Raw genomic sequence first — 27,280 nt, forward strand, 5'->3', positions numbered from 1 at the left:
AAACTATGAATAAGATTTTTTTATATAGTTTTTTTAGTGAGTTTTAACTTGATTCGAATTCATATTGTTATCGATGTAGGGTGATATGGGTTCGAGCACGTTGAAACGTGTTTATCCTCCTATTTAAAGGTTGGGAGGGGTTATGGGTAATTCTAACTATTGTATAAAAAAATGCAAATTAGTCCCTCTCAAAAAATTGAAGCAATTTAATCCTCATCAATTTCAAAAGTGAGCAACTAAGGACAACTGATCATAACATTAATGTTTTTCATCAACTGTACATAATTTTGATTGATATAATAAATTTAGCCCTCAAGGTTTACATATCTTGCTAACTTGGTCCTGATTTAATAAATTTAGCTCACAATGTTTGTGCAAATGTGTAAATATTGAGGCTAAATTTTTAGAATTAAGGCCAAATTAACAAAATATGTAAACATCAAAGGCTAAATTTGTTATTATACCGGTGTACAATTAATGTAAGACATTAATGTTGTGATTAATTGTCCTTCACTGTTTACTTTCAAAATTAACGGAAATTAAATTACTTTTGAATAGATTAATTTACTCAATATTAAAATTGAAAAATTTGAAGAGGTGTTTTTACCATTTTATTTTAAATGAAAAAAAAAACATGTACTAGAAGTGTAGGATGGACTGGTTCTACAATGTTATGTTTATTCAGGATTCAGTTGACCAAGTAGAACACACTGCTTTTAATATGAGGAACATCCATATCCTCAACTCTGTAAAACACTGCTTTTAGTTGTGCTGATGGGATTACAACTCACCCAAATTGTCTTCACACGTTTGTGGTAATTCACATTTTGGTTTTGAGTTAAAGATTACTTACCTAAATTCAATCATATCTCAACTCTTCATTTCCTCCCTTTTAATGCTTTTATTGTATTTTTCCAATGAAATAAATTTTACTTTACTCCTAACACTAAATTTAATCAAATATTTTATTACTGTTTTTATCAACCACTTGGAATGCAAATCTTCTCCAAAAACAAAAAAAAATGTTCCCAATACTTCAAATGAGCCCTAAATATATATTACGTACTATTGTTTATTACTTCTAAGGTCAGAATAAAGAAATTACAAATATTCAAATTTATTGAACGTTCAATAAGTAAAAGATTGATTGATTATGAAATTTATAAATTGAAAAGTGATTTATTACTGCTATTGTTATTATTATTATTAAATAGTAGCTAGAGTGGCCCAATGACCAAAATTTCCATGATGCTGCGTTCATGGTAAGAGACAAGAAGAGAGACGGAGGCAGACGAAGTTGAGAGGTTGTTCAGCTCCATTATTTTAACCCAAAATTTTAGTACATTTTGATTAACATCCACCACCAAAACAAATTAAAATTAGTTAATGCCATTATTTTAACATAAATTTGATAATCAAACTTTTGTATTATATTCTAATTCCTTCTTAATTTCTCAGCAAATTAAGCTCCTCTAGTTTTTTCTCCTTCTAAAGTCAAACCTCTATTATTTCCTTCTCCTTGTTCCATTTGTCTGACAATATTCATTGCAAAACTTCAATGCTTCAATGATCTCCAACAACAAGTTGTTATTATTGGGTTAATTACAAGACTTCGATCATAAGTTGGAGAACTTGGTTGGGTTGATTATGATTTTGATAACCCGACATGGGGTGTGTATGATATGATGGAAGGATTGGTTTACTGGATTTTAACATGTTTTGTGTTTTCAATCGTTTGTTTCTTCAATATTGTTCAATCAACTAATGCACAAGGTTAGTATCATTAATGATCTCATTGCATAGTGTTATTGTCTTGTCAGAATTTATGTTGGATACTAACGAGTTTCATATACGATGTTCATTGGAAAATAGAATTGATTAGGACAAGTCAATCCAGATCTTGCTTGATAATTGGTGAATTTCAGATGATCTGTAAAATTTGATGTTCTAAACTACAATACTTTTTTTTCATGCAGGGTTTTTGAGCATAGCATGCTGCGTTCAATCCAGTTTTACAGATAAAAATTTGACTTGGATACCTGATGATCAATGGTTTACAAACAGAAAAGGTTGCAAGAACTTGAATCAGGGAAACCAAAGTGCTCGGATTTTCGAGATCGAATGGGGGAAAAGATGTTATAGCTTACCGACGGTTAAAGATCAAGACTATCTGGTAAGGGGTTCGTTCCCTGTTGTTGAAACAGAGGGAGCTGCTGAGTTTGAATCTTCATTTACTGTTTCAATCGGTAGCACGCCACTAAGCGTGGTGAACTCATCGGCGGACTTGGTGGTTGAGGGGATTTTCCGAGCTGCTAATAGCTATACTGACTTCTGCTTAGTGCATGGAAAAGGAGATCCCTACATATCGAGTCTTGAACTAAGGCCTTTTAATGATTCAGGGTATTTGAATGATAAATCATCCAATATTTTGAAAGTGGTTAATAGAACTGATCTAGGAGGCTTTGGAGAGACCAGGTATATGATTTTCCATATCCTTAAAAACATTATAAATGATTCAAGAGGATGAACAAATGCAGGAAATGTCATCTTTTTTATTGCATACTTAACCTATACAAAACAAGTGCTAATTTGGTTTCGTATTAATGCATATTTGGCAACTTCAGGTACCCAGAAGACAGATATGACAGAATTTGGAAACCAGCATCAAGTCTTTACTCACGAGCAGCCAACTCCACTGTTATTATCCACAACAATGTGAATACAACAGTGCCTCTCAATGTTCTACGAACTGCTGTTACGGATTCAACACGGTTGGAGTTCCTTCAAAATGACCTAGATAATGGGGATTATAACTACACTGTGATCCTCTACTTTCTTGAGCTCGATGACAGTGTTAGAATTGGCCAAAGGGTGTTTGATATTTTCATCAACAATGAGAAGAAAGCGGATAATTTTGATATATTGGCAAAAGGATCAAACTATGGAGAGTTAGTTTTCAATGTGACTGCTAAAGGGTCTCTAAATTTGACCTTGGATAAGGGATCTAATGGATCTGAACTTGGACCAATTTGCAATGCCTTTGAGATGTTGCGGGTGCGCCAAAGGGATCAAGAGACTGATTACAATGATGGTAAGTCCAACAAATTGTACTGGTGTTGTAGTAATGCAAGATTCTGACTTATTTCTTCATATTCAGTGGTTGAGATAAAGAAGGTAAAAGAGGAGTTGTTAATGCCTAACAAAGGAAATGACTTACTGGAAACTTGGTCGGGCGATCCATGCCTTCCTGATCACTGGCCAGGTCTGGCCTGCAACTCCTTCAATGGTTCCACTGTCATCACAGATATGTAAGTTCTTTTCTATACTGCACCAACTCATTATTTATCTTCTTGACATGAGTAGGGGTCGATTACTAACTTGACAGCTGCTTGCTTTCTTAATATATAATTTCAGGGATCTTTCTTCAAATCAATTTCAAGGGTCAATTCCTCCGAGTATCACAAAGCTAACCCACCTGAAAACATTGTATGATCTCCCACCATCTTTGATATTTGCTTTTTGGGTGTGGTCTATTATCTAATTTGTATCATGTCACTTGATTGTGTACTTTTAGGAACCTGAGCAACAATGACTTCAGCGGCGAGATTCCAACATTCCCACCATCCTCCGATCTCACATCAGTGTAATTTTCTCTTCAAACCAAATTTCAGCCCTTTTTTTTATTAGTTCATTCATTAGCCTTAAAAAGCTATATGTGGATATTGTCAGGGATATAAGCTATAATGAACTTGAAGGATCTGTACCACAATCTCTTGTCTCACTTCCCCACTTGAGTACACTGTGAGTTGTTTCTTAAAAAAAAGAAAGAATAAAATGTGCAAAACTAGCTATTCTCTATCTGAAATTATGAATATATAGGCTTGTGACTCAATAATTGTTCAATTTCTTCCCCAGAAACTATGGATGCAATTCTCAACTTGACAATGACCTGCCATCTACCTTGAACAGCTCAAAGCTAACCACTGAGTATGAAATTATTCTATTTTCCTACTCTGAAGAGCAATGGAAGCATTTCAAAGAAAATGGACTGATGTGTTGCATTTATGTCTCAGTTCAGGAGCATGTTCCAGAAAATCAAGGGGTCCAACAAAAGGAATTGTCATTGGTGCTGCTGCATGTGGGTCTGCTGTAGTTACTATTGCTCTTGGAACCATTTTGGTTTGCCTTTATAGAAAAAAACTAATGGCTAGGAGAAAATACAATGGGAAAGGACTCTCCTTGGCAAAGAGTCAGTAACCCACTCTTCTCTAATCATTCATCCCTTAGCTCCATTTCCAGGAAGCTAATATCAGAGTTCCTGTATCTATTTTGTTCAAAATGCAGATGTGGTGTTCTCCCTTCCTAGCACAGATGAAGTTTTTGTTAAGCCAATATCTATACAGACATATACTCTACAATACATTGAGATGGCCACCGAAAAGTACAAAACATTGATTGGTGAAGGAGGGTTCGGATCAGTGTATCGAGGTACTCTTCCTGATGGTCAGGAAGTTGCTGTGAAGGTCCGATCAGCTACCTCAACTCAAGGAACTCGAGAGTTCGAGAACGAGGTATACATCTATATGCATAAATAATCAGCTTACAATCTTCAGGCTATGGCTTTGATACATATTAAAATGTATCTGAATTCCTAACTACTTTCGGTCTCTCCATAGCTAAACCTTCTTTCGGCTATTCGGCATGAGAACCTGGTTCCTCTTCTTGGTTATTGTTGTGAAAACGATCAACAAATCCTCGTTTATCCTTTCATGTCCAATGGCTCTTTGCAAGATCGACTCTATGGTACTTTTTCACCAGAAAGCATTGCACTTATTGCTTGTGTTGTTCATCACTTTTCTAACCATCAGTTATTTTAACAGGGGAAGCAGCAAAACGTAAAATTTTGGATTGGCCAACCAGGCTTTCTATTGCTCTTGGTGCTGCTCGAGGTAAGTTGCTTAGCTATATTAATGATTTTTACATGATTGTTTCTCTACATCAAAATAAGAACATTGATCCGGTTTGAAGTGTATAATGAGCGTATCCAATATTCAGGTTTGATGTATCTTCATACCTATGGCGGGCGTAGTGTTATACATAGGGATGTAAAATCAAGCAACATACTTTTGGATGATAGCATGAGTGCTAAAGTAGCAGACTTTGGTTTTTCAAAATATGCTCCTCAAGAAGGTGACAGTAATGCTTCCCTTGAAGTAAGGGGCACAGCCGGATACATGGATCCAGAGTAAGAGTCATCGTTTTCGAGCTAATTTTCATTTTCTTGAACTACTTGAGTATGCAACCTTACGTTACTGGGGTTTGGATACGAGAACGTCTCTCACGTGGTTCAGTTTTTCCCAAGTAGGCTGAATCATAATTTTTGTTGTTATTCAGGTATTACTCAACCCAGCAACTATCTGCAAAAAGTGATGTCTTCAGCTTTGGTGTGGTTCTACTTGAAATTATAAGTGGAAGGGAGCCTCTAAACATACAGAGGCCACGGAATGAATGGAGTTTAGTTGAATGGGTATAAATCATCTGATCTTCAGTTTTTTCATCTCTAGATTGTTGAGTAGAGAGTAACAAAGAAATTACCTTTCCATGCAGGCAAAACCTTATATAAGGGAATCAAAGATTGATGAAATAGTTGACCCTAACATAAAAGGTGGGTACCATGCTGAGGCAATGTGGAGAGTAGTAGAGGCAGCATTGGCATGTATTGAGCCCTTTTCTGCTTACCGACCGTGCATGGAGGACATTGTTCGAGAGTTGGAAGATGCTTTGATCATAGAGAACAATGCATCTGAGTACATGAAGTCCATTGACAGCATATATAGCTTGGGAGGGTCCAATCGCTTCTCAATAGTGATGGAAAAGAAGATAGTTGTACCACCTACACCAACTGCTTCAGAACCCTCCACTACTAATCCACAAACAATGGCTCCTCCCGAGCCACGATAGTAGGATGAGATGTTCATCAGTTTAAAATTGATAAATCAGCTAACTGCAAGAATTATTCCCCAGTTTTTTTCAATGAAAGACCAACAAGTACCTTCATCGCTTCCATTTTAATTTTCAAGTTTTAGTATTATTATTGCAGAACTTCAATGCGGTGTTAATGCACATTCCTTAGTTCCTATCCTGCTCCTGTTTTTACCGGTTAAATTAGCCAAGCCGTTGCGACTATTTATCAACCAGCTCTGTAGCTAGGCCAAATCTGTAACGCCAATATTTAAGCCGTATACATTTGAATGATGATGACTTTAGACTAACTGAAACTCTGGTTGTACAAAAACAATGTTTACGTAGCCTTGCAGAACAAGCACTATTTTAAGTTCAACCAATATAGAATTATTGTAGTTTTAATCTCGTATGCTAATGTGAACTTAATCAACCCATCTCACTCACCGAAGATAATCTATCCACTCACTAACGATAACAAGATTTCTAGATTTGCCTTTAATCAAATATTCCTCTAATGAATTCATTAGTGCCCTCAAAAACTACACCCATGATGAAGGATGAAAGTCCTTTATAAAGCTCCAATCCGACTTGAATTGTCTATAGAATCATCCTCCTTTTAACATTAAGATAAAGCAATAGATAAACTTCCAATGATACTGAATATCTGTTGGGACCTTAGCTATCCTTATATCTTAAGTTTTTTTATCATGTTTGAACGGCTGCTTAAACTGCACCAAAATGAAAAAATAAGTATACTTTCAAAGGTTAAATCGTGAATTAAGCCTTTTAAAGGTATGTTTTCCATAAGTCTAAAACAATGATAAACATCCTTAATATTATACATATCTTAACATTAATCCCATCAAATCTTTGATGAATATTAAGCTTTCACCATCTATTTTGCTTCACATTTTCGTAAAATATTACAACTAGAAGTTGCATCCCAACATTTGACTTGATTAGTACATGATCCCTTTTCTTTCTTTTTTTTTGGATCGAAGAATAAGATCTGAATCTCCATTTTCATGTGAAGTGATGACAAAAACAGAACACCAAACCAATGAAAATTTCAGACTATATATGTCCTTGTAAGGTTTTCAGGCATCTCTAAAGCACTACCCCACATGAATTTAAACCTAGATGGGTTGTGTTTTCTTTTTCTTTTCTTTTGAGGACAATAACTAGCAAAGTTTTGAAGAGCTGAACTGAACATAAACATGGTGTATAATAGCAACTTGAATGACCTGTAAAAACTTGATTCCCATGTCTCATTTGGTAAAACCCTGAATGGCAACTCAAAAAGGAGCTTATTTCAAGCTGTGACTGGTAATAACCCATTGTGCCTGAGCAATGCCTCGGGTGAAGGTTCACGTCCACGGAACTCCACAAACACCTGGACATGCAACATCAAACATGTTAAGCAGATTCAATGAGGAAGCACTTCTAGGGTCAACATTACAAGTTTCAGTGCCTATCGAGCACTTTAATGGTGATAAGAGTAAAGATCAAAACTTGGTGTTCTCTTCCATTAGAAAGTTGCTGAGAAAGGAAAAGAAACAGAATATGATTAAAATTTTTCAAAATTAGGAATGTGAATATACAATTTGCATACACTAACCTCTAATGGTGCTTTTCCACCTCCAAGAGCAAGAACAGTCTCACGGAACTTGTGGCCGGTTTCTTTAACAGCCTGTAGGAAAACAATCAATGCATCATAGCTTAAGTACTAACAAAAACAGGATCATAAATTTGTTTTAGCAAGCAGTGACTCTTGAAGCAGAGTTTTAGTATGCAACAAAATCAGCATTAGAGAAGTATCCATATTCAATGAACATGTTTGTGCTTTTAGAGAGAAATGAACATATTGTTGAATATTTTATTAGGACCCACGGCTCACCAAATGTAAGCAAAGCCATAAAAATTGGTAAGATTTTGATCTACTTTATGTACACATTTGAACAGGAAAATATATAAAAGAGAACAAAATATTTTAAAAAACAACTATGAGTAGCCTTCTCAATCACCATACCTTGCTGTCTTCTAATCCAGCATCCTCAAATGCTGAGAAAGCATCTGCAGACAACACTTCTGCCCACTGCAAAATAGCATTTTGAATTTCAAATCACATAGCTAAGAGCAAAGGAAAAGGAAAGAAAAGGTATAACAAGGATCCAAATCATGCCCACAATCCATTAAAACATCACAAGAACTTAGCAGACAAATACTTGATACAAGATAGACTGAAAATGCAGGCTACAAGAGTTAAAAAGAGAAGGAAAAGGAGAGGCAAACAGAGGAGGATCATTAGTTATACAGTCTTTCTCAGATTGGTGATAATCAGATCGTTGTAGCTAGTTCCAACAACAAACATTTAAAACATGTTCCACAGTAGTTTTCTAAGAAAGAGACTAGAAAAAAGATAAGAATTTTACCTTGTAACTGTAGTATCCAGCAGCATATCCACCTGGCATTCACAAAAGCTATCAAGTCAAAAATTTCCTTGGTGAAGTCTGCACCAAAACAATAGTACTAAAAAGTACATAAGGGGGGAGAGGGGGTGGGGCTGGAAGAAGTAGAATTAAACCTGCAAATATATGGTTGAAACCACATAGAAATCTATCTTCTGGCAATGGGGGGATCACTTGTGTTTTTCTGGAAACTCTCTGATCAACATCATAAACAGATTCTGGTCCATCTGGTATATATTTTGTATGTAGTTCCAAATCCAAGCTAGCAAATCGAATCTGGAAAAAGAAAAAAGTTAGAAAGGATCAAACTATTAGAGCAACCAGAGATCAACTTCTCCAAAAATTAGTCTCCTTACATTAGAAGAAAACAACTTAGAAGAGTTACAGAGTTTACAAGAAATATTGCACGGAGTCACAAAAGGTAGTAAACATAAGTTACAATAAAATATACCCATTGTGTCCATTAAAATCATCTTATGCTACACATTTCTGTAACACTCTGTGATTTTCATGGACATAAAAGTGCATGCTTTAATGCATAAAAAACAGATGGTTCAGACAAGATATTTCAATATCATTACAAAGTAGGTCCTTTTCTTTTTCTACAGCCAACTACAAGCCTTTTTAGCTAACACAGTTAATACTAAAGGGAAGAACATACAAAATGAACCCAACATGGAGGTAAGAGAAGGGTTAGAAGGAAAGATAAGTAAGAACAAAAGGAAAAATGAGGAAAATGAAGGAAGATGAGAGGAACATGGAGCTAATGAACCCTTACAATGTATCATACCATGTATTAAGGTGCAGGATTCAGTACCACGAGATGCACTCAGGAAACACATTGTTTCTGCATAAAATATATACACCAAGATGACACGAGGGCAGAACGAGTTCAACTGACCTGACGAAGACTTAGAGAACCAGCACGGAAAGTCCTTGCAGCAAGGAGCTTCAGGTATACCTCTTCAGGGATGCTCTCCCCGGTTTGATAATGTTTTGCAATGCTCATCAATGTATCCCTGTAGCAAAAACAAAAAGAATTCAAACAAAAATCTACTAAACAAAAGTTATAATTGATTTGGAAGATGAAATACACATGATGGGTATGGGACACATATTCAAATAAAAATCCCAAACATATGGGTATGGGACACATATTCAGACAAACTAGTTAAGAGAATTAGGAAAATTTGATGTTAGTCCATTCCCAGGCAACAAAATAATGAGAACAAAGCTCAAGATTCACAACCATAAGGATCAAATTGCCATATCTTCTCCTAACCAGTTGTTGTCACATTGTAATATTATGATAAGATGCAACAAGAAAGACAAGAAACAGTGTAGTAGAAAGATTAAAGAGTTATAAATATCCAGAAACCACAAACAAGAGACCATATAACATACCATAAGTATTGGGCTGCTTTACAAAGCCATACATAGAATAGAAAGTTATTATATAGGGCATTGTTTGCATATTTTCCACATGCAAGTACTTCTAATTTATTTCTTTTAGCAAGAAAAAGGGAATTTAGTCTGAACTCTGAAGTAATCCCGGAGATGATAATTTGGTGGTTGGAGATGTTAACCTGTGGTAACACCAATTTTCCATGAATTGGGAAGGCAACTCAACAGCATCCCACTCAACACCCCGAATGCCAGCAACTAGACCTTCATCTTGCTTGGTCAGCATATGCTGAAGTGCATGGCCAAATTCATGGAAAACAGTCTCAACCTGAGAAAAGAAAACCGATCAGACACAGGAAAATTTTAGCAGCCACTTTGAACATCCAAAAGAGCCATTATTGCTACAATAATCAGTAAAAAATGATAGGATAAAAGCATATCCTATCTTAATCCATAAAAACCACACATGGGAGCAGTATAAGATGGAAGAAAGCCAAAATATTTGGAAGAAAGATCTGAGATTAGCTAAATATATAAATAGTTCATCCTCTCAGACTTGGCTAGTCTTGGCCTTTGTTTAAACAATAACATTATAGAAGATTAGGCTCCCATAGAACCAGGCAGTCTAGCACACAGATGCATATTTCTGTAATGGGTATATTTATTTCAAAGTGTGTACTAGAGCCATGCTTTTAATTGTAATAAGTTCTAAATAGAAGCATTCACGCATGAAGCCTTCTAGGAAGGCATGTTGTTTAAATATGCTAACAGTAGAAAACCACTGGCTATGATCATATGTGCTCAAGGATTATCACCTCCGTACTTTAACTTGAATGTGATTTACATGAGACTGCTTTAACTGATATATTAATGATAAAAGCAAATTGCTTAGGCGGCTAAAATCTTTGTTTTTGGGGATAAGATCAGAAGCACTACTACAAGAGGAAAGGAATTGAGAAGGGCTACAGATGGGGAAAGCTCTAGGCTTCAGGACCTCAGTTTGCATGTCCAATCATTCAGAAAGCAGAAGACAAGAATTTACTAGCATTAGCATCATGCTTAAAACGAATATCTTCAACTTACTTCACGGAATGTCATGAGGCTTGGCTTGTCCCCAACTGGTGGTGTTTGATTGCACACCATGTGAGCAACAGGTAACCTTGCTGTGGTACCATTATGGGACAGTACTCGACTTCGAGAAACAACCTCATCCATCCATGCACCTTCCCTTTTCTCTGATGGACGAGAGTATGGATCAAAATAAAAGTAGGCAATCGGACTACCTGCAGAATCTTTAACACAGTAGAACCGCACATCTTTGTTCCAAACCTTCAAAAATAATAATTATAATAATAAAACTTGTTAGGATGTAAAATTAATATTTCATGTGATAGGCAGTGAAGAAATGTGTAGAGGAAGCAAGAAATACTTACAGGAGCTAGACCATCAGCTGCCTCAATATCAATCCCAAAAAGTATCTTAGCAAGGTTGAAAAGGCCATCCATAACCTTTGAAAATGAGAAATATGGCCGGAGTTCTTCCTGTATGATATTTTCATCAGGAAAGACATGTATTATCACAAAACGGAGGTCTTGAAGGCATGATTTTTAACTAAGAAATAGAGAAGAGTGAGAGAGTCAACCTCATTGATGTCATATTTTGACTCACGAAGCCTCTCACTCCAGAAGCTTATGTCCCAATGGCTCAAACTATCAGCTTCTGAAGCACCTTGACTTTTGGAGTAACTTTTTAGGTCTTCAACATCTGCAAGGAGCAGAAAGAATTGTATACTAAAATCTCTTTCCATATATCTTTTGTCTAGAAAGGCTTGCAGTAATAATGAAAATATCAAACAGGAACTGTTTAGGATAAATAGGGAAAGCAAGACATGTTGGCTTGAGGAAATCAGGTTCTAAAATTGTATCAAAGAAAAAGCAACCTTCCCGAGTACACCATGAACTTGAATGCAGCATTAAGGTGAAGTCAAATCAGAGAGTAGATAACGCAAGCTAGAGGTGTCCATCGGCTGGGCAGAGTCCAACCAAAATTTTAGGCCCGTTAGGCCCAGCCCAAAAATGGGCTTAAAACTTTGCCCAAACCCGACACAGATAAAAATGCTAAAACTCGAGCCTGGCCCATCCGTATTAATTTTTTTATATAAAATTTTTTAAAAATATATAATACATCAAAAATACTAAAAACATTAAAATAAATGTTTCCCAAAAAATTAAAAAAAATTAAAAAAAAAATGTATACTCAAATAAGACTAAGATAAGTGCAACTTAACAAGTAAATGCCTCTAAAATAGTAACAAAATTAACAATAAAATAAGAGTTATACAATATCCAAACAATAACAACAAAAGAGTAACAACATAATAGTGGATAGTAAAATAGTGAAAAAAAATAGCAACAAAATAGTAAAAAACAGCAAGAAAACATTATAAAAAAAACCAGCAGTCTTTTTTTTGCATATTCAAGCCGGGCCAAGCCAGGCTAGGCCTGGCTAGTGCCAAAAAACCCTTACCCGAGGCTAAACCCATTTTATAAACAGCCTTATCTTTTTAACCAAACACATTTTTCAAACCTATATTTTTTCCCAAACCCTCCTATTTTTAGGGCGGGCCTTCGGGCCGGGCCAAGTGGCCCAGCCCATGGACAGGTCTAATGCAAGCCACCATAAAATTAATTGTTGTAGGTGCAGTTTCATTTAAAATAAGCTAGCATATTAATGTATTTCTAACAAGAAAAACATCTACAAGTTAAGAACTGAACTTTAAACTATAAAAAGACAAGGAAAGAAAGAAGTGTAGAAAAAGGGATCAATATTATTATTTTTATTTAGAAGATTAGATTTAATTTCTAATTATTAGGAATTAGCTATTGTAATTTATTCACTTTCCTGTTTTGTTGGGATTCCTAATTAATAGGAATTTTGTTTTCTATTTTAATGGGTTGTAATACCAGCCACTCTTTAACCCATATTAGGTTGTAATACGATTCTACTAAGAATAAAAAAAAAATTCAGATTTATCTTTAGAAAAATTTATATTTATTTTCATGGTATTGGAGCCATGACTTCTCAATCAGAGTCTCATCCCTCAGTTTACTCCATTTCTGACACTTCTCACCTTGTCACAAATCACAAACTTCATGGCCATAATTTTCTCCAATGGTCACAATCTATTTTCATGTACATCCGCGGAAGGGGGAAGGACGGTCATCTCATAGGCAAAACTGTTGCTCTTGAAAAAACAAATCCAAAATACCGATCCTGGAAAACAGATGACCACTTGGTTATGTCATGGTTGATTAATTCCATGACCACAAAGGTTGGAGAAAATTTTTCACTTCATCGTACAACAAAAGAAATCTGGAAAACTACTGAAGAAATGTTAACACCTCCAAACTCTTCGAAATTGAAACTAGGTTATATGACCTAAAACAGGGAGATTTAAGTGTTACTCAATACTTTATTGTCCTCACACGTTGTTGGCTGCAACTGGATCTTTATGAAACACTTATGGAAGTGTGTTGATGACCCTATGTTTCTATAAACAGATTGTTGAACAGAAGTGAACCATCAGATTTCTCCTTGGTCTCAATAAAGATCTAGATGATTTCAGGGGGAGAGTCATGGGAACTAAACCATTCCCAACCATTCGAGAAGTAGTTGTAGAGGTTCGGAGAGAGGAGAGTAGAAAGAAACTGATGATGACAGACACCAACATCAATCCTACAATTGAGGGTTCAGCCTTATACACACACAGTTCATCTCAGAACAAGGCTGGCAAAGGAATCCCTTGGTGTGACCACTGTAAACGGCTTGGTTATGTGAAGGCAACATGTTGGAAGTTGCATGGTTACATATTGGAAACCATCTACTGGCAAATCTAAGAACTGTGCTAAGTCAAATCTAAGAACAGTGCTAAGGCTAATCCATTCACAAAAGAGTAGATTGAGGCATTGCAGAAAATGCTTAATGAAATCACTAACAGGCCAAGCACCTCCAACCATGATAGAACATCACACCAATCTCTTTGCACATCAAGGTATCCGATCCTATGCTCTTAGTGTAAAAAACAATCACTCTAAAACATGGATAGTTGACTTAGGGGCCCCGGACCACATGACTGGTGCTTACATAATGCTCAACAATTTTCAGCTATGCACTAGTGTCACGGGGCTAGAGTTTTCTCTTGCGATCCGTTCGTCCAAACTCGCCTAAGTCAGCCTTAACTCAAGTGAGGATTCCTTAAGAACTCCTCTAAGGCACCAAATTGAAGAGCAAAAGCGATTTATGCCAAAAGAAACTAAACCAAAGAACAACAGAAAGAGCGCTGACAAAATGTTTGAGTAAATGCACTCAATTCTCTTATTCACAAACAATAATGAAACAATGAATAGAGTGAGTACAACTGAGGGGGAGGCTCTCTATTTATAGTTGAGCTTCTTAAAACCTGATGGTCAAGATACATTTACATCGATGGACGAGATTAGCCATATCCCTTTATTTTAGAGATTTACAAGATATGTCATATCAAATCTAATCTAATCTAATCTTTACAAAATATGATTTCCTCTAACTTCTAAGATTAGTTACCATATCAGCCTAAGTTGACATGTCTTCATTATCGGGTCAACCAGGCTTCAATCTGACAAGCTTCTCTAATAGCTTTTTGAATCGGGTCAGTTCTCGTGGGCCAAATGATCCCCATCTGAGCAATAGACCTCCATTAGATGCATTTGGTATGATGGTCACGGGCTTTGAACTGCGGCCCGTGACATTCTCCCCCACCCATTCTCGTAACGTCCTCGTTGCGACTTTTGAATGGCACTGACTTGATTCACCTCGATCTCGTCTCGACGCCTTAACCTTTCCCTCCCTACGGGACTTTTACCTCGGCTTACGTCGCTTCTTAACTCGAACCGTCTTACTCGTTTGTACATCTCGATAACAAGAAGTTATGTCACTCTCTTGTTCACATTCTAACTTCTCTCGAACAGAATCCTCGTGATTCACCACACTTGGCTTTTCTTTCCCCACAATCTCTCGGCCTCTTTGCTCAAGAACTTCGAAAGGGCCCCTACATTCTTGCCAAGTCAACAAGTTAGAATGCAACACACTATCAAAGTGTTCGAAATGTGCCTTTGCATTTACTCTGGTCAACTGTCCCTCATGCATCACTTCTTTTTCCTTAAAGTCCGATGCACCACCCACCTCTCCCATAGGTGGAAGCCTTGTCGATGACTCGGCCAACTCTGACGCTTCACTCAACTTCAGTCTCATTGGTCCCAGCTTCACTGTTTTCATCACAACTTCTTCCTCTAAGTCTGATGACAAACTCACCTCTTCCTTGGGTGGAAGCCCCTCCGATGACTCATCAAGCTCAGACATTGTCTTTCTTTTGACTCCAGCTTGCTTTGGACAGTTCCGCAACTCAAGCGGACCACAGCACAAGAAGCACTTTACTCGCTTCTTTTTGCTCCTCTTTTCCCTCTTGGCTTCGGCTTTTCCCTTGCTCGAACCAAGCTTCTTGGGCTTATTGTCTGCTTCATTGTTCCCCTCGATGATAGACTTCCTTGGATACTTCCGCAACCTATGCGGACCATGACACAAGAAGCACTCCACTGGCTTCTCGCTTTCGGCCTCCTTAGCTTCGAAACCCCTTGCGCTCGAACCAAGTACCAAGGCCTTACCCACCGGCTTCTCCTTAAGCGCGGATTTCTTCGAACATTTCTTCAACGTGTGGACCGTCGCAGAGAAAACATTTCAGCTTGTCCGTTTTCCTCTTGGGTTTCTTCTTCCTAACTCGTGGTTTCCCATTACCACCATTGTCGCCGTTGCCATTGCCATCAACACTATATCTTCCTTGTGATCCATTTCACATACGCCTCTTTCCTCGGACTTGGAAGACCCAAGTTTGTCTTTCCCTAGACCAATCTTAACCACAGACTCAACTACTGTCATGGCTTCCGACAGCTTTTGGACACCTCTTTGTTCCACCTCCTGTCTGACCCACGGCTTCAATTCATTCTGAAAAGCAAGCAATGCTTATTTCTCGGTCACATCTGAAACTTGAAGCTCTCGAACATACTCCCCCACTGTGCCCCGTTGCGTTATCCCTTGCAACTTTGCCCGAGCTTCTTCCTCGGCAAATTCTGGGTAAAACTGTCCCTTCAATTCGCATTTGAACTCTTCCCAGTCTCAATCTCACCTTGCCTTTTATCTGTGATCCTGCCTCACCACCATAAAAGCGCAATGTCAGTAAGAAACATTGAAGCAGTGTTTACCTTAACCGCATCGTCCACGATGCCTTTGGCACGGAAGTAGTTTTCCATCTTCCACAAGAAATTGTCCACATCGCATGCAGACCTTGTCCCCACAAACTCTTTCGACTTCGGGGCATTCTCCTTACTAAGTGCTGCATTTGCCACTCTTTTCCCCACGGCTGCTCGACACAAGGCCAGCTCTCCGTCAAGCTCCTCTATTCTTGTGCTCAAAGCCCTCGTTGTGGAATTAAACAACTCGTTTACCTTATCCATGGTGGAATCAAGAGACATCTTTACATAGTCTCTAGACCGCTCCTTCCAGTTTGCTATGCGATCCTCAACCCCATCGAGTGCCTCCTTTGCATCTTCCATGGATCCGTTTACCCACACGTTCCTCTACTGCCGATAATGTCTCCCTCAAAGACTTCCTCACCCACCTTTGTTCGAACTCTTCTTTCGACATCCCAACGGTTCCTTTGAACCAATAACTCAGATATCACTTGGTTCAAACCAATAGCTCGGATACCACTTGTCATGGGGCTAGAGTTTTCTCTTGCGATCCGTGCGGCTTTAGGCGATCCGTTCGTCCAAACTCGCCTAAGTCAGCCTTAAGTGAGGATTTCTTAAGAACTCCTCCAAGGCACCAAATTGAAGAGCGGAAGCGATTTATGCCAAAAGAAGCTGAACCAAAGAACAACAGAAATAGCGCTAGCAAAGTGTTTAAGTAAATGCTCTCAATTCTCTTATTCACAAAGAATAATGAAACAATGAATGAAGTGAGTACAACTGAGGGGGAGGCTCTCTGTTTATAGTTGAGCTCCCCAAAACCCGACGGTCAAGATACATTTACATCAACGGACGAGATTAGTCATATCTCTTTATTTTAGGGATTTACAAGATATGTCATATCAAATCTAATCTAATCTTTACAAGATATGATTCTCTCTATCTTCTAATATTAGTTACCATATCAACCTAAACTGTCTTCATTATCGGGCCAACTAGGCTTCAATCTGATAGGCTTCTCTAATAGCTCTTTGAATCGGGTCAGTTCTCGTGGGCTAAATGATCTCAATCTGAGCAATAGACCTCCATTGGATGCATTTGGTACAATGGTCACGGGCTTTGAACTGCGGCCCATGACACTAGTCATGTAGTCAAAATTGCAAATGGCTCTTTGTCTCCTTTGGGCGAAACAAGATCAATTTATTTGACAAAGGATTTTCATCTTTCTTCTGTTCTTTATGTCCCTAAATTGAATTGCAATTTACTTTCCACAAGCCAACTTCCATTCCAATTGTTGTTTTCAGGCAGTGGATTCGGGGAAGGTGATTGGCAATACTGATATGCATGGTGGTCTATATCTGATTAAGGAAAAGAATCTTTCAAGTAGACAAGTTCACTCATCAAGTTGTGGTTCAGATTCTAGTCAAAAGTGTGTCACATTTGCTTCCAAATCAATGTCTGTTTCCAATTCTAATTCTATTTCCATTGAAACCCAAGTTATGTTATGGCATAATCATCTTAGTCATCCTAGCTTTACTTATATTGAGAAATTCTTTCCTCATGTGTTTATCCATAAAAAACCAAATTCTTACTTTTGTGAAGTTTGTCAATTAGCAAAACACACTAGACATGTCTATTCAAGTTTGCAATATAAACCCTCACATCTATTTTCAGTGATTCATAGTGACATTGAAGGTCCCTATCATGTAAAAAGCATCAATGGAGCTAGGTGGTTTGTCACATTCATCAGTGATCACACTAGAACAACCTGAACATTCCTTATGAAAGAAAAATTTGAAACTGTCTCTATTTTTCAATCTTTTCATACCATGCTCTCTAATCAATTTCAAAGCAATATCAAAGTCCTAAAACCCGATAATGCTCGAGACTACTCTAATTTCATTCTTGGGTTATATTTGTCCAAACATGGTATCATTCATGTAAACTCTTGTGTCAACACACCACAACAAAATGGAGTATCTAAAAGAAAAAATAGACACTTGCTTGAGGTAGTGTCACGGGACTAGATCTTTCGTCTCGCGATCCATGCGGCCTTAGGCGACCCGTTCGTCCAAACTCGCCTAAGTCAGCCTTTACGCCCAAAAGTGAGGATTCTTTTAGAACCCCTCCAAGGCACCAATTTATATAGCGGAAGCGATTGTGCCAAAAGAAGCTACAAATGAACAACAAAAAGCCAAAGAAAAAATGCACACAAAGTGTTTGAGTAAATGCTCAAAGAATTCTATTACTCTTAAGATATCAGCTTACAATGGATGAGTACAAATGAGGGGGAGACTCTCTATTTATAGTTGAGCTCCCCCAAAACTGACGGTCAAGATACGTTTACATCGACGGACGAGATTAACCATATCTCTTGATTTTGGGGATTTACAAGATATGTCATATCCAATCTAATCTAATCTAATCTAATCTTTACAAGATATGATTTCATCTATCTTCTAAGATTAGTTACCAAAACTAGCCTAAGTTGTCATGTCTTTATTATCGGGCCAACCAAGTTTCAATCTGATAGGCTTCTCTAATAGTTCTTTGAATAGGTCCAGTTCTCGTGGGATAAATGTTCCCCATCTAATCGATAGACCTCCATGGGGCGCATCTTGTGCCATGGTCACAGGCTTTGCACTTTGGCCCGTGACATTCTCCCCCACCCATTCTTGCAACGCCCTCGTTGCGACTTCTGAATGACACTAACTTAATTTCACCTTGGAACTTTCTCGTTGCCTTGGCTTTTTCCCGACTTGTCTTGTGATCGGGTTGTCCCTTGCTTCGGAACCTTTGCCTCGGCTTCCGTCGTCTCTTAACTTGAACTGTTGCACTCGTTGGTACATCCCGTTGGCAAGAAGTCTCCGTTCTAACTTGCCCCAATTCTAACTTATTCTCACTGGAATCCCCTAGATTCTCACATCTTGACTTCGTACCACCAATAGTCTCTTTGCCTCTTTGATTATGAACTTTGAAAGGGCCCTTACGATCTTAGCAAGCCAACAAGTCAGAATTTAAAACACTATTAGGGTGTTTGCAATGTACCTTACTCGCAGTATTTACTCGTCCTGACTGTTTTTGCATCGCTCCTTTTCCCTCTAAGCCCGATGCACAACCCACCTTTCTCAAAGGTGTCGGCTCCACAGTCAAATCTGCAGGCTTCATAGCGATCTCTTACGCCACTAACACTTCCGAAGGGGCTTTCGTAACATTTCGTTCTGACGAGTTAATGTTCCTCCCATACGAAACATCTTCGACTAGTTGGATTGACGATAACACCTTGGTCCCAACCTTCATATCCCGATGCACCGGCACGACAATTTTTGTTGACGAACCGGTGACAATATGGATTTGATCGGCCAATGGTTGCAGAGTTTCCTAAATTCTATCAAGGAAATTTAAGCCAAGCACATAGTCATAATCATCTAATTGGATTCCTTGAATTCTTCCTTACTCTTCCATTCGCCGATTTGTAGTTCCACATCACGAACTACTCCCACAGTTGGGGCCTTCTCGAAAGTTGTTATCTTGATATTCTTATTCGATTTTCTAATCAACAGACCAAGATTATTCGCAGCCTTTTCCAGTATGAATAAGTCTGATACTCCCGTATCAATAAGAGCACTCCGCTTCTAACCCGCAATATTGATGTCCACAAACATCAACCCCTTTTCACCATTCCTCTTCTTAGGAATGAGGATCATCGAATTGACCCTCGATGTCTTCCCCTTAATAGGCTTCACCTCTTCCTTCGGTTCATCTTTCTTCTTGATCGTCGAAACCATCAATTTATTTGGACATTTTCGCGCCATGTGTGGTCTTTGACAAAGGAAGCATTTTATTCTTTTCCCCTTGTCCCTTGGGTTATTGGATCCCCGCTTCGCATATCGTGGTTTCCCATTGCCACTTGTGCTATCGGTACTGTTGCCATCATCGCTATGTCCCTCTTCATCTTCTTCATAGTTTCTCTCACCATTGCCCTTTCCATTGGGCTTAGACGACTCGAACTTGTCTTTCGTTGGACCAAGCTCAACAAAGGACTCTGCTTCGACCATGGCTATAGTAAGTTCGGTAATTCTTTGCCTACACAACTCATGCTTTGCCCACGACTTTAACCCATCCTCGAACCAATAGAACACTTCTTTCTCGCTCAAGTCGGAGATTTGAAGCATCAACTCGCTAAATGCCTGAACATACTCCCGAACAGTGCCTTGTTGCGTGAGACGACGCAACTTATCTAGAGCCTCCTTCTCGGCATACTTTGGGTAAAACTACTTCTTCAACTCTCTTTGGAACTCCTCCCAAGTCCCAATTGCGTTCCCACCACGTTTCTCATCCATGGACCTACAACGCCACCACAAGAGAACCACATCAGTAAAATAGATTGAAACAGTGTTTACCTTAATGGCATCATCCTCGATGCCCATCGCTCAAAAGTATTGCTCCATTTCCCACAAGTTGTCCACATCCCTTGCGGATCGTGCACCCTTAAATTTCTTCGGTTTGGGAACATCCATTACTTGTTGCTTCGGCCTTGAAGACAACATCCCATTACTCGAAGCGGCTTTGTAAATCGTGAGCTCCCCCTTGAGCTCCTCCATTTCTTTCTTCATGGCTAACACTATATCCTCGAGATTCTCATCCCTCTCTGCCAGCTTTTTCGCAGTAGACTCGACTAATTCATTCATCTTTTCCGCATTGGCATCGATAGAATCCAACACAAAATCTCTGAGTTGCTCTTCCATTGAGTCAAACCCATCCGTGCGTCCCTCGACCAATTCAAGCGTCTCTTTCATGTTCCCTACGAATTCCTCGAGATTAACCACTCGATTTTCCAAAGCTGCCAGCATATCCCTCGAGCGACTTGCTTTTCTGGCCCTCCCATGGGTCTCCATTGGCTCACTCTGACCAACTTATTTCAACATCCCAACGGTGCCTTCGAACCAATAACTCGGATATCAATTGGTTCAAACCTATAGCTCTGATACCACTTGTCACGGGACTAGACCTTTCGTCTTGCGATTCGTGCGACCTTAGGCGATCCGTTCGTCCAAACTCGCCTAAGTCGGCCTTTATGCCCAAAAGTGATGATTCTTTTAAAACTCCTCCAAGGCACCAATTTGTATAGCAGAAGCGATTGTGCTAAAAGAAGCTACAAATGAACAACAGAAAGCCAAAGAAAAAATGCACTCAAAGTGTTTGAGTAAATGCTCAAAGAATTCTATTACTCTTAAGAATTCAGCTTACAATGGATGAGTACAAATAAGGGGAAGGCTCTCTATTTATAGTTGAGCTCCCCCAAAACTGATGATCAAGATACATTTACATCAACGGACGAGATTAATCATATCCCTTGATTTAGGGATTTACAAGATGTCATATCAAATCTAATCTTTACAAGATATGATTCCATCTATCTTCTAAGATTAGTTTCAAAAATTAGCCTAAGTTGCTATGTCTTCATTATCGGGCCAACCAGGCTTAAATTTGACAGGTTTCTCCAACAGTTTTTTGAATCGGGCCAATTCTCGTGGGCTAAATGTTTCCCATCTAATCGATAGACCTCCATGGGGCGCATCTTGTGCCATGGTCACGGGCTTTGCACTTTGACCCGTAACAGTAGCCCGTGCTACTATGTTCACCAATAATGTACCTATACATTTCTCGGGGGAAGCAATTCTTACTGCCACTCATCCCATCAATAGAATGCCTAGTCGTGTCCTTAAATTTCAATCATCTCATCAAGTTCTTATCTTTTCATATCTTCATACCCTCTCTTTTTCTACGGACCTTCCATTAAAGGTTTTTAGTTGCACATCCTTTGTTCATATCCACCACAATTACCACACCAAACTCGATCCTAAGTCTCTCAAGTGCATTTTCCTTGGTTATTCTCCTAATAAAAAGGGCTACAAGTATTATCCACCCATTACTAGGAAAGTGTAGAAAAGGTGTGCGTGGGTGCACTGAACATCCGATTGAGAATTATGTTGCATATAGGAAACTATCGTATCTTTATAAGGCCTTTGTCACAAATCTGGATAGTGTGAAGGTGTCAGATTTTATACAAGAGACTCAAGAGTCAGGCGTGGAAAAAGGCAGTAGAAGAGGAGATTCGGGATTTGGAAAGTAACAACACATGGACTCTTGTCAAGCTACCTCTAGGTAAGAATCCAGTTGGATGCAAGTGGATATTTATTGTCAAGTTAGGGCTGATGGAAGTGCCGAGAGATTCAAGGCCAGACTTATGGCAAGAGGGTTCACTCAGTTGTACAGAATTGACTATCATGAGACGTTTGCACTTGTAGCAAAACTTAACACTGTTCAAGTTCTACTTTCTCTTGCAGTTAATATTAAAAATGCATTCCTAAATGGGGATCTTGAAGAAGAAGTCTACATGACTATTCCTCCTGGTCTAGAAAACAAGTCAAACAATAATCTAGTTTGCAAACTGAAGAAGTCTTTGTATGGCTTAAAGCAATCTCCTCATGGATGGTTTGAAAGATTCACTAAAACAGTGATAGCCAATGGATATCAACAGTGTCAAGTCGATCACACACTGTTTGTTAAAAGTAGAATAGAAGGGAAGAAGACTATTCTCATAGTTTATGTGGATAATATTATCTTGACAGGAGATGATTCTAAGGAGATTATGAATTTGAAAAAACTACTAGCAACATAATTTGAGATTAAGGATCTTGGGACTCTCAAGTATTTCCTAGGAATGGAGGTGGCTCACTCTAAGAAAAGGATTGTTATATCTCAATGGAAATACATCTTGGATTTGTTAAGTGAAACAAGGCTACTTGGATGCAAACCAGTTGACACACCTATGGATCCAACAAAAAGATTGAACAGAAGTGAAGGAAACAGTCCAGTAGACAAGGGAAGGTACCAAAGGCTAGTTGGAAAGCTCATCTATCTATCTCATACCAGGCCTGATATCGCATAGTCAGTCAGTGTGGTTAGCCAACATATGAACAATCCAACTGAATATCATTTAGAGGTAGTAAATAGAATCTTGAGGTATTTAAAAATGACTCCGGGACTTGGTCTACTATTCAGGAAGTGTGCAAACCGAGAAGTGGAAATTTACACCAATACTAGTTGGGCAAGAGAGCAAACTGATCGGAGATCAATCACTGGTTATTGGTCCTATGTTTGGGGTAATCTTATTACTTGGAGGAGCAAAAAGCAAGCTGTAGTCTCACGGAGTAGTGCAGAATCAAAATATCGTGCTCTTACACTTGGAATATGTGAAGGAATGTGGTGGCTACAAAGATTGTTGAGGGAACTCAAAGTTGAGGTACAGGACTCAGTCATGATGTTCAGTGACAGTCAAGCAGCTATTAGTATAGCTAAAAATCTTGTACACCATGACAAGACAAAACACATTGAAATTGATCAACACTTCATTTCAGAGAAGGTCAATAACAATATTGTCCAGCTCAACTATATTCCTACAAAATAACAGATTGCTGATGTTCTTACTAAAGCACTCCCAAGGGATAGTTTCAATGAATTGATTTCCAAGCTTGGTTTGTATAACATATACAACCCAGCTTGAAGGGGAGTGTAGACAAAGGGATCAATATTTTTTTATTTACTTAGAAGAATAGATTTAGTTTCTGATTATTAGGAATTAGCAATTGTAATTTATTCACTTTCCTGTTTTGATGGGATTCCTAATTAATAGGAATTTTGTTTCCTATTTTAGTGGGTTAAGATTCCGTCTGCTCTTTAGACTTTATTAGGTTGTCATACGATTCTACTAAGAATAAGAAGAATTTTAGATTCATCTTCAGAAAAATTCAGATTTATCTTCAAGTTTCATACATAAAGTAGAGTCCTTTTAATCAAATAGACAAGCACTGAGGAAAAAGGTTCATATGATAAATCAAAGATCGAAAAATTGGCAATCTTTTCAACCAAAAATAAACTAAATTTAGCATAATACCTTGGACAGCAGCATCCCATGAAGCACTACGAATCTTTTCTAATAGTTCCTCAGCTTTATCAACAGTAGCCATCTTTGTTGCCATGCTTATCTAATCAAATATGCTTTAGTAAGCCTATGAAAAGGATGAAGTCTAGCAGATACTCTAGATCCATACCTCAGCATAATTATTGTAATTGAGAAGCTTAGCCTTTTCCAACCGAAGTTTCAATATCTGGTTGATGATTGGTGTATTATCCAAATCACCACTTGATGCCCGAGTTATATAAGCACGGTAGACTTCCTCACGCAAGGCACGATTACGAGCATGTTGCATAGCAGAAATAAAAATTGGAGCATCCAATGTAATCATCCATGGTCCATTCTCAGCAGTTGCATTTTCATGCCCCTAGGCAGGTATAGAGAGAGAACATATATTACATGACCGAAAACTGAAACTGCACTAGACTTGACAATGAGAGACCATTAATAAATGCAAACACGTTCTGAAATTTGGAAAAGAATACCTTGGACACTGCTGTTTGAGCAGCTAGCCCAAGAGCAGTTGCAGGCAAACCATCAATTTCTTTCTTATCAGTTACCAGCTTTTCAAACTTCTTTGTGGCATCCAAAACATTCTCACTAAATTTGTGAGACAACCTCTCCAATTCCTGCAAATTAGCTCAAAGTAAATAGAAAAGAATAGCCAAAAGGAATGAACATGATACAATTGAGCATAAATGTTTATATGGTTACAAGAAGAAACCAGACACCAAGAACTTCAAAGGAAACTTGTACAAGTACTTTCCCTTCATTTTACTTTTCACAGAAGTTGACTTCAAAAGAAGTGTAATATGACACATTCATTTTACTTCAACTTCATAACTACTATATTGTACCTGTTGAATTTTGTTAAACTGTTCTCTTTTATCATCTTCAAGTGAAACACCATTAAGAACAGCTTCCTTTATCTGGGCTGAATGCATACAATAAAACAAAAGAGATATCAAGTCAAACACTCACAGAAACTAAAAGGAATGGAAGAAGCATGTTGTAATGAGAACACTTTTATATCAGCAATATCTACCTGCAGCAACACTAAGTTGGTTTGTTTGTTTTGTTTTGTTCTTTTAACAGAATGCTCATCTTAATATCTGCTATAGCAAGCCAACTAATAGACTGTGCACTCAGTATTGAGTAATGGTTCTGGCATTGAATTAAGGCACCAAAACGGAAAGGGAACATATACTTACCATCTACAATACGTTTGCGAGCTTCACTCAACGATTGCCAATCAGGAGATTCTTTAATCGCCTTGAAGGCATTATAGATGGGTTTACTTTGTCCCAATCTTAGTTGAAACTTCACTTTTTCAGGCTGTAAGGAAAAACTAAACATAGTAAGGACAAGAAGTTTGATGAGACTATGGAGTAAGGCACCGATGCATATTTCATTAATCTCTACAAAATACTAGGATCAAACTGAACAACTGCCAAACCAAATTGCTTCAAAACCAATAGGAAAACCACAATTTCTGATTCAACCAATAAAAAATAACTCCCTCCCTAGTATATCATGCTGTATGCTAATGCTAATATGATTTATGTCAATATAATAACAAAAATTCATGGTTTAATCTAAGATAAGAATGAGATAGTTATTAGATGTCTAAAAGGTTGATGCCAAATATTTTGAAGATGGCAATTCAAGCATAAACATTACATTATTAGTTTTTACATATACATACTGCATGTTACATATCTGACTGCTTGCAATCATATAACATAAAGAAACAACAATGTACCTGGACTTCTTCAATGGCAGCACGGAGCTCAGCTGAATCTTTAACAGCCTTAAGATGATTAACCATTCCCCACACAACAGTCAACCGATCAACAATCTTTTCCAATGGCTCCACCAACTTTGGCCATGACGGCTCCACTGTATTCTCCAATTCATCCAAATCACTCTCCTACTCAACCAACACAAATATATCAAATCAAACACAAATAATCCAGAAACTCCAGATGCTAGAGCATAAAAAAGTTTCAAATTTTAAAAACTCGAACAAATAAAAAATCAAGGCAACCAAAGTTTTGAATTCTCAAACAAGGACTAAAACCAGCGAATGATCTAGCAAAGAGAAAACTCAATATCGAACCCTAGAACAAGGTTGAAAAAAAAAACCCTCAAAACCCAGAAATGAAAACAGCCCAAAAGATAAAAACGACATACGACTTTCTTCAACAAGGCACGAATCCCAGGCCTAACATGTTTGGCTTCAACAATATCAAAAGGTGGAAAGTCGAAATCTTGCAGGAGAGGATTGGAGCCGATGCTATCATCGACGGTAAATGAGGAAGCCATTGAAGGAGGAGAAAAAGAAGAACAAGAAGAAAATGAAGAGGAAGAGGAAGAGGAAGAGAGATAAGGAGAAGTAGAGTGATGCAAGGTCTGAAGGCAGAAGGAGAAAGAAGAGGACCAGAGAGGACAAGGGTAGGATTTAAGCAAAGCCTTGGGGGCAAAACGGGGAGAAGAAGAAAAAGGGGGGCGTTTTAGGATGGGTTGAACTGAGCGGGAGAGAGAGAAGCGAGTGGAAGCCATTAGTATGTTGACTGAAACAAAGATAGTGTTGAACAAGACTCTGTTCGGAATGTGGCGTATAAGTCTCATTCTTTTAACTGAGCTTGATATGTTTTTCGTTGTAGGATGATTCATATTTTGAGATGGATATTATATTTTTCCCTTTTTACTTAGATTAATTAAACCATTTAACAAATCAATGCTGACATGTTTCATTGGTTACAACTGTCAGCGTTTTTCTAACACTTTAATTTGTTGGAAAAACTTTAAATTTATGACTCCTTTTATTTTGTAATTTGAGGTGATAAATTTGGTATCACTTTTAACTTCAATTTCATGCACTTTGTTAGCTTAATTATCTCTACCACATTTAATTTAACTATTCATAAAAGAAAAACAAATTGAATGAAAATATATTTCAACATATTTCAACACTCATTCTCCTGATTATTACATTAGTAATAGTACCAAACGAAAAATATTTTTTCAGAAAAATCTATTAGGTCATAAAACTTTGAAACTTGTGTAATTTGGTCATTATTTTGTTTTGAAACTACAATTTTTTTCTGATTAAAATTACTTGATGGATAGATGTAGTCTATAATAAATATTTAAATTTAAATGGATGAAATATATATCAAATA

General features: G+C 37.9%; 2 protein-coding genes across 2 annotated transcripts; one reads left to right on the forward strand and one right to left on the reverse strand.

Annotated features, from left to right (window-relative positions):
- The first annotated feature begins 1,458 nt into the window (after positions 1-1,458).
- On the forward strand, positions 1,459-6,066 carry LOC105763507 (nodulation receptor kinase). The gene is made up of 15 exons (XM_012581747.2): positions 1,459-1,773; positions 1,977-2,475; positions 2,625-3,091; positions 3,158-3,308; positions 3,415-3,486; positions 3,575-3,643; positions 3,730-3,801; positions 3,916-3,987; positions 4,074-4,249; positions 4,345-4,571; positions 4,677-4,803; positions 4,881-4,949; positions 5,056-5,245; positions 5,395-5,527; positions 5,608-6,066. Exons 1-15 carry the CDS (start codon positions 1,683-1,685, stop codon positions 5,959-5,961), a joined length of 2,769 nt encoding a protein of 922 aa, XP_012437201.1. The 5' UTR covers positions 1,459-1,682; the 3' UTR covers positions 5,962-6,066.
- Positions 6,067-6,833: 767 nt separating this feature from the next.
- On the reverse strand, positions 6,834-26,748 carry LOC105763508 (probable cytosolic oligopeptidase A). Its single transcript, XM_012581748.2, has 17 exons — positions 26,289-26,748; positions 25,858-26,025; positions 25,307-25,430; positions 24,953-25,029; positions 24,581-24,724; positions 24,232-24,462; positions 24,075-24,165; positions 11,479-11,600; positions 11,270-11,377; positions 10,920-11,165; positions 10,019-10,164; positions 9,334-9,451; positions 8,549-8,708; positions 8,397-8,428; positions 7,994-8,059; positions 7,583-7,654; positions 6,834-7,357 (listed from the first exon to the last, which is right to left on the reverse strand). Exons 1-17 carry the CDS (start codon positions 26,724-26,726, stop codon positions 7,277-7,279), a joined length of 2,424 nt encoding a protein of 807 aa, XP_012437202.1. The 5' UTR covers positions 26,727-26,748; the 3' UTR covers positions 6,834-7,276.
- Between the last annotated feature and the right edge of the window lie 532 nt (positions 26,749-27,280).

The sequence above is a fragment of the Gossypium raimondii genome, chromosome 12 (genome assembly GCF_025698545.1).
Source record: "Gossypium raimondii isolate GPD5lz chromosome 12, ASM2569854v1, whole genome shotgun sequence".
Classification (NCBI taxonomy): Eukaryota; Viridiplantae; Streptophyta; class Magnoliopsida; order Malvales; family Malvaceae; genus Gossypium; species Gossypium raimondii.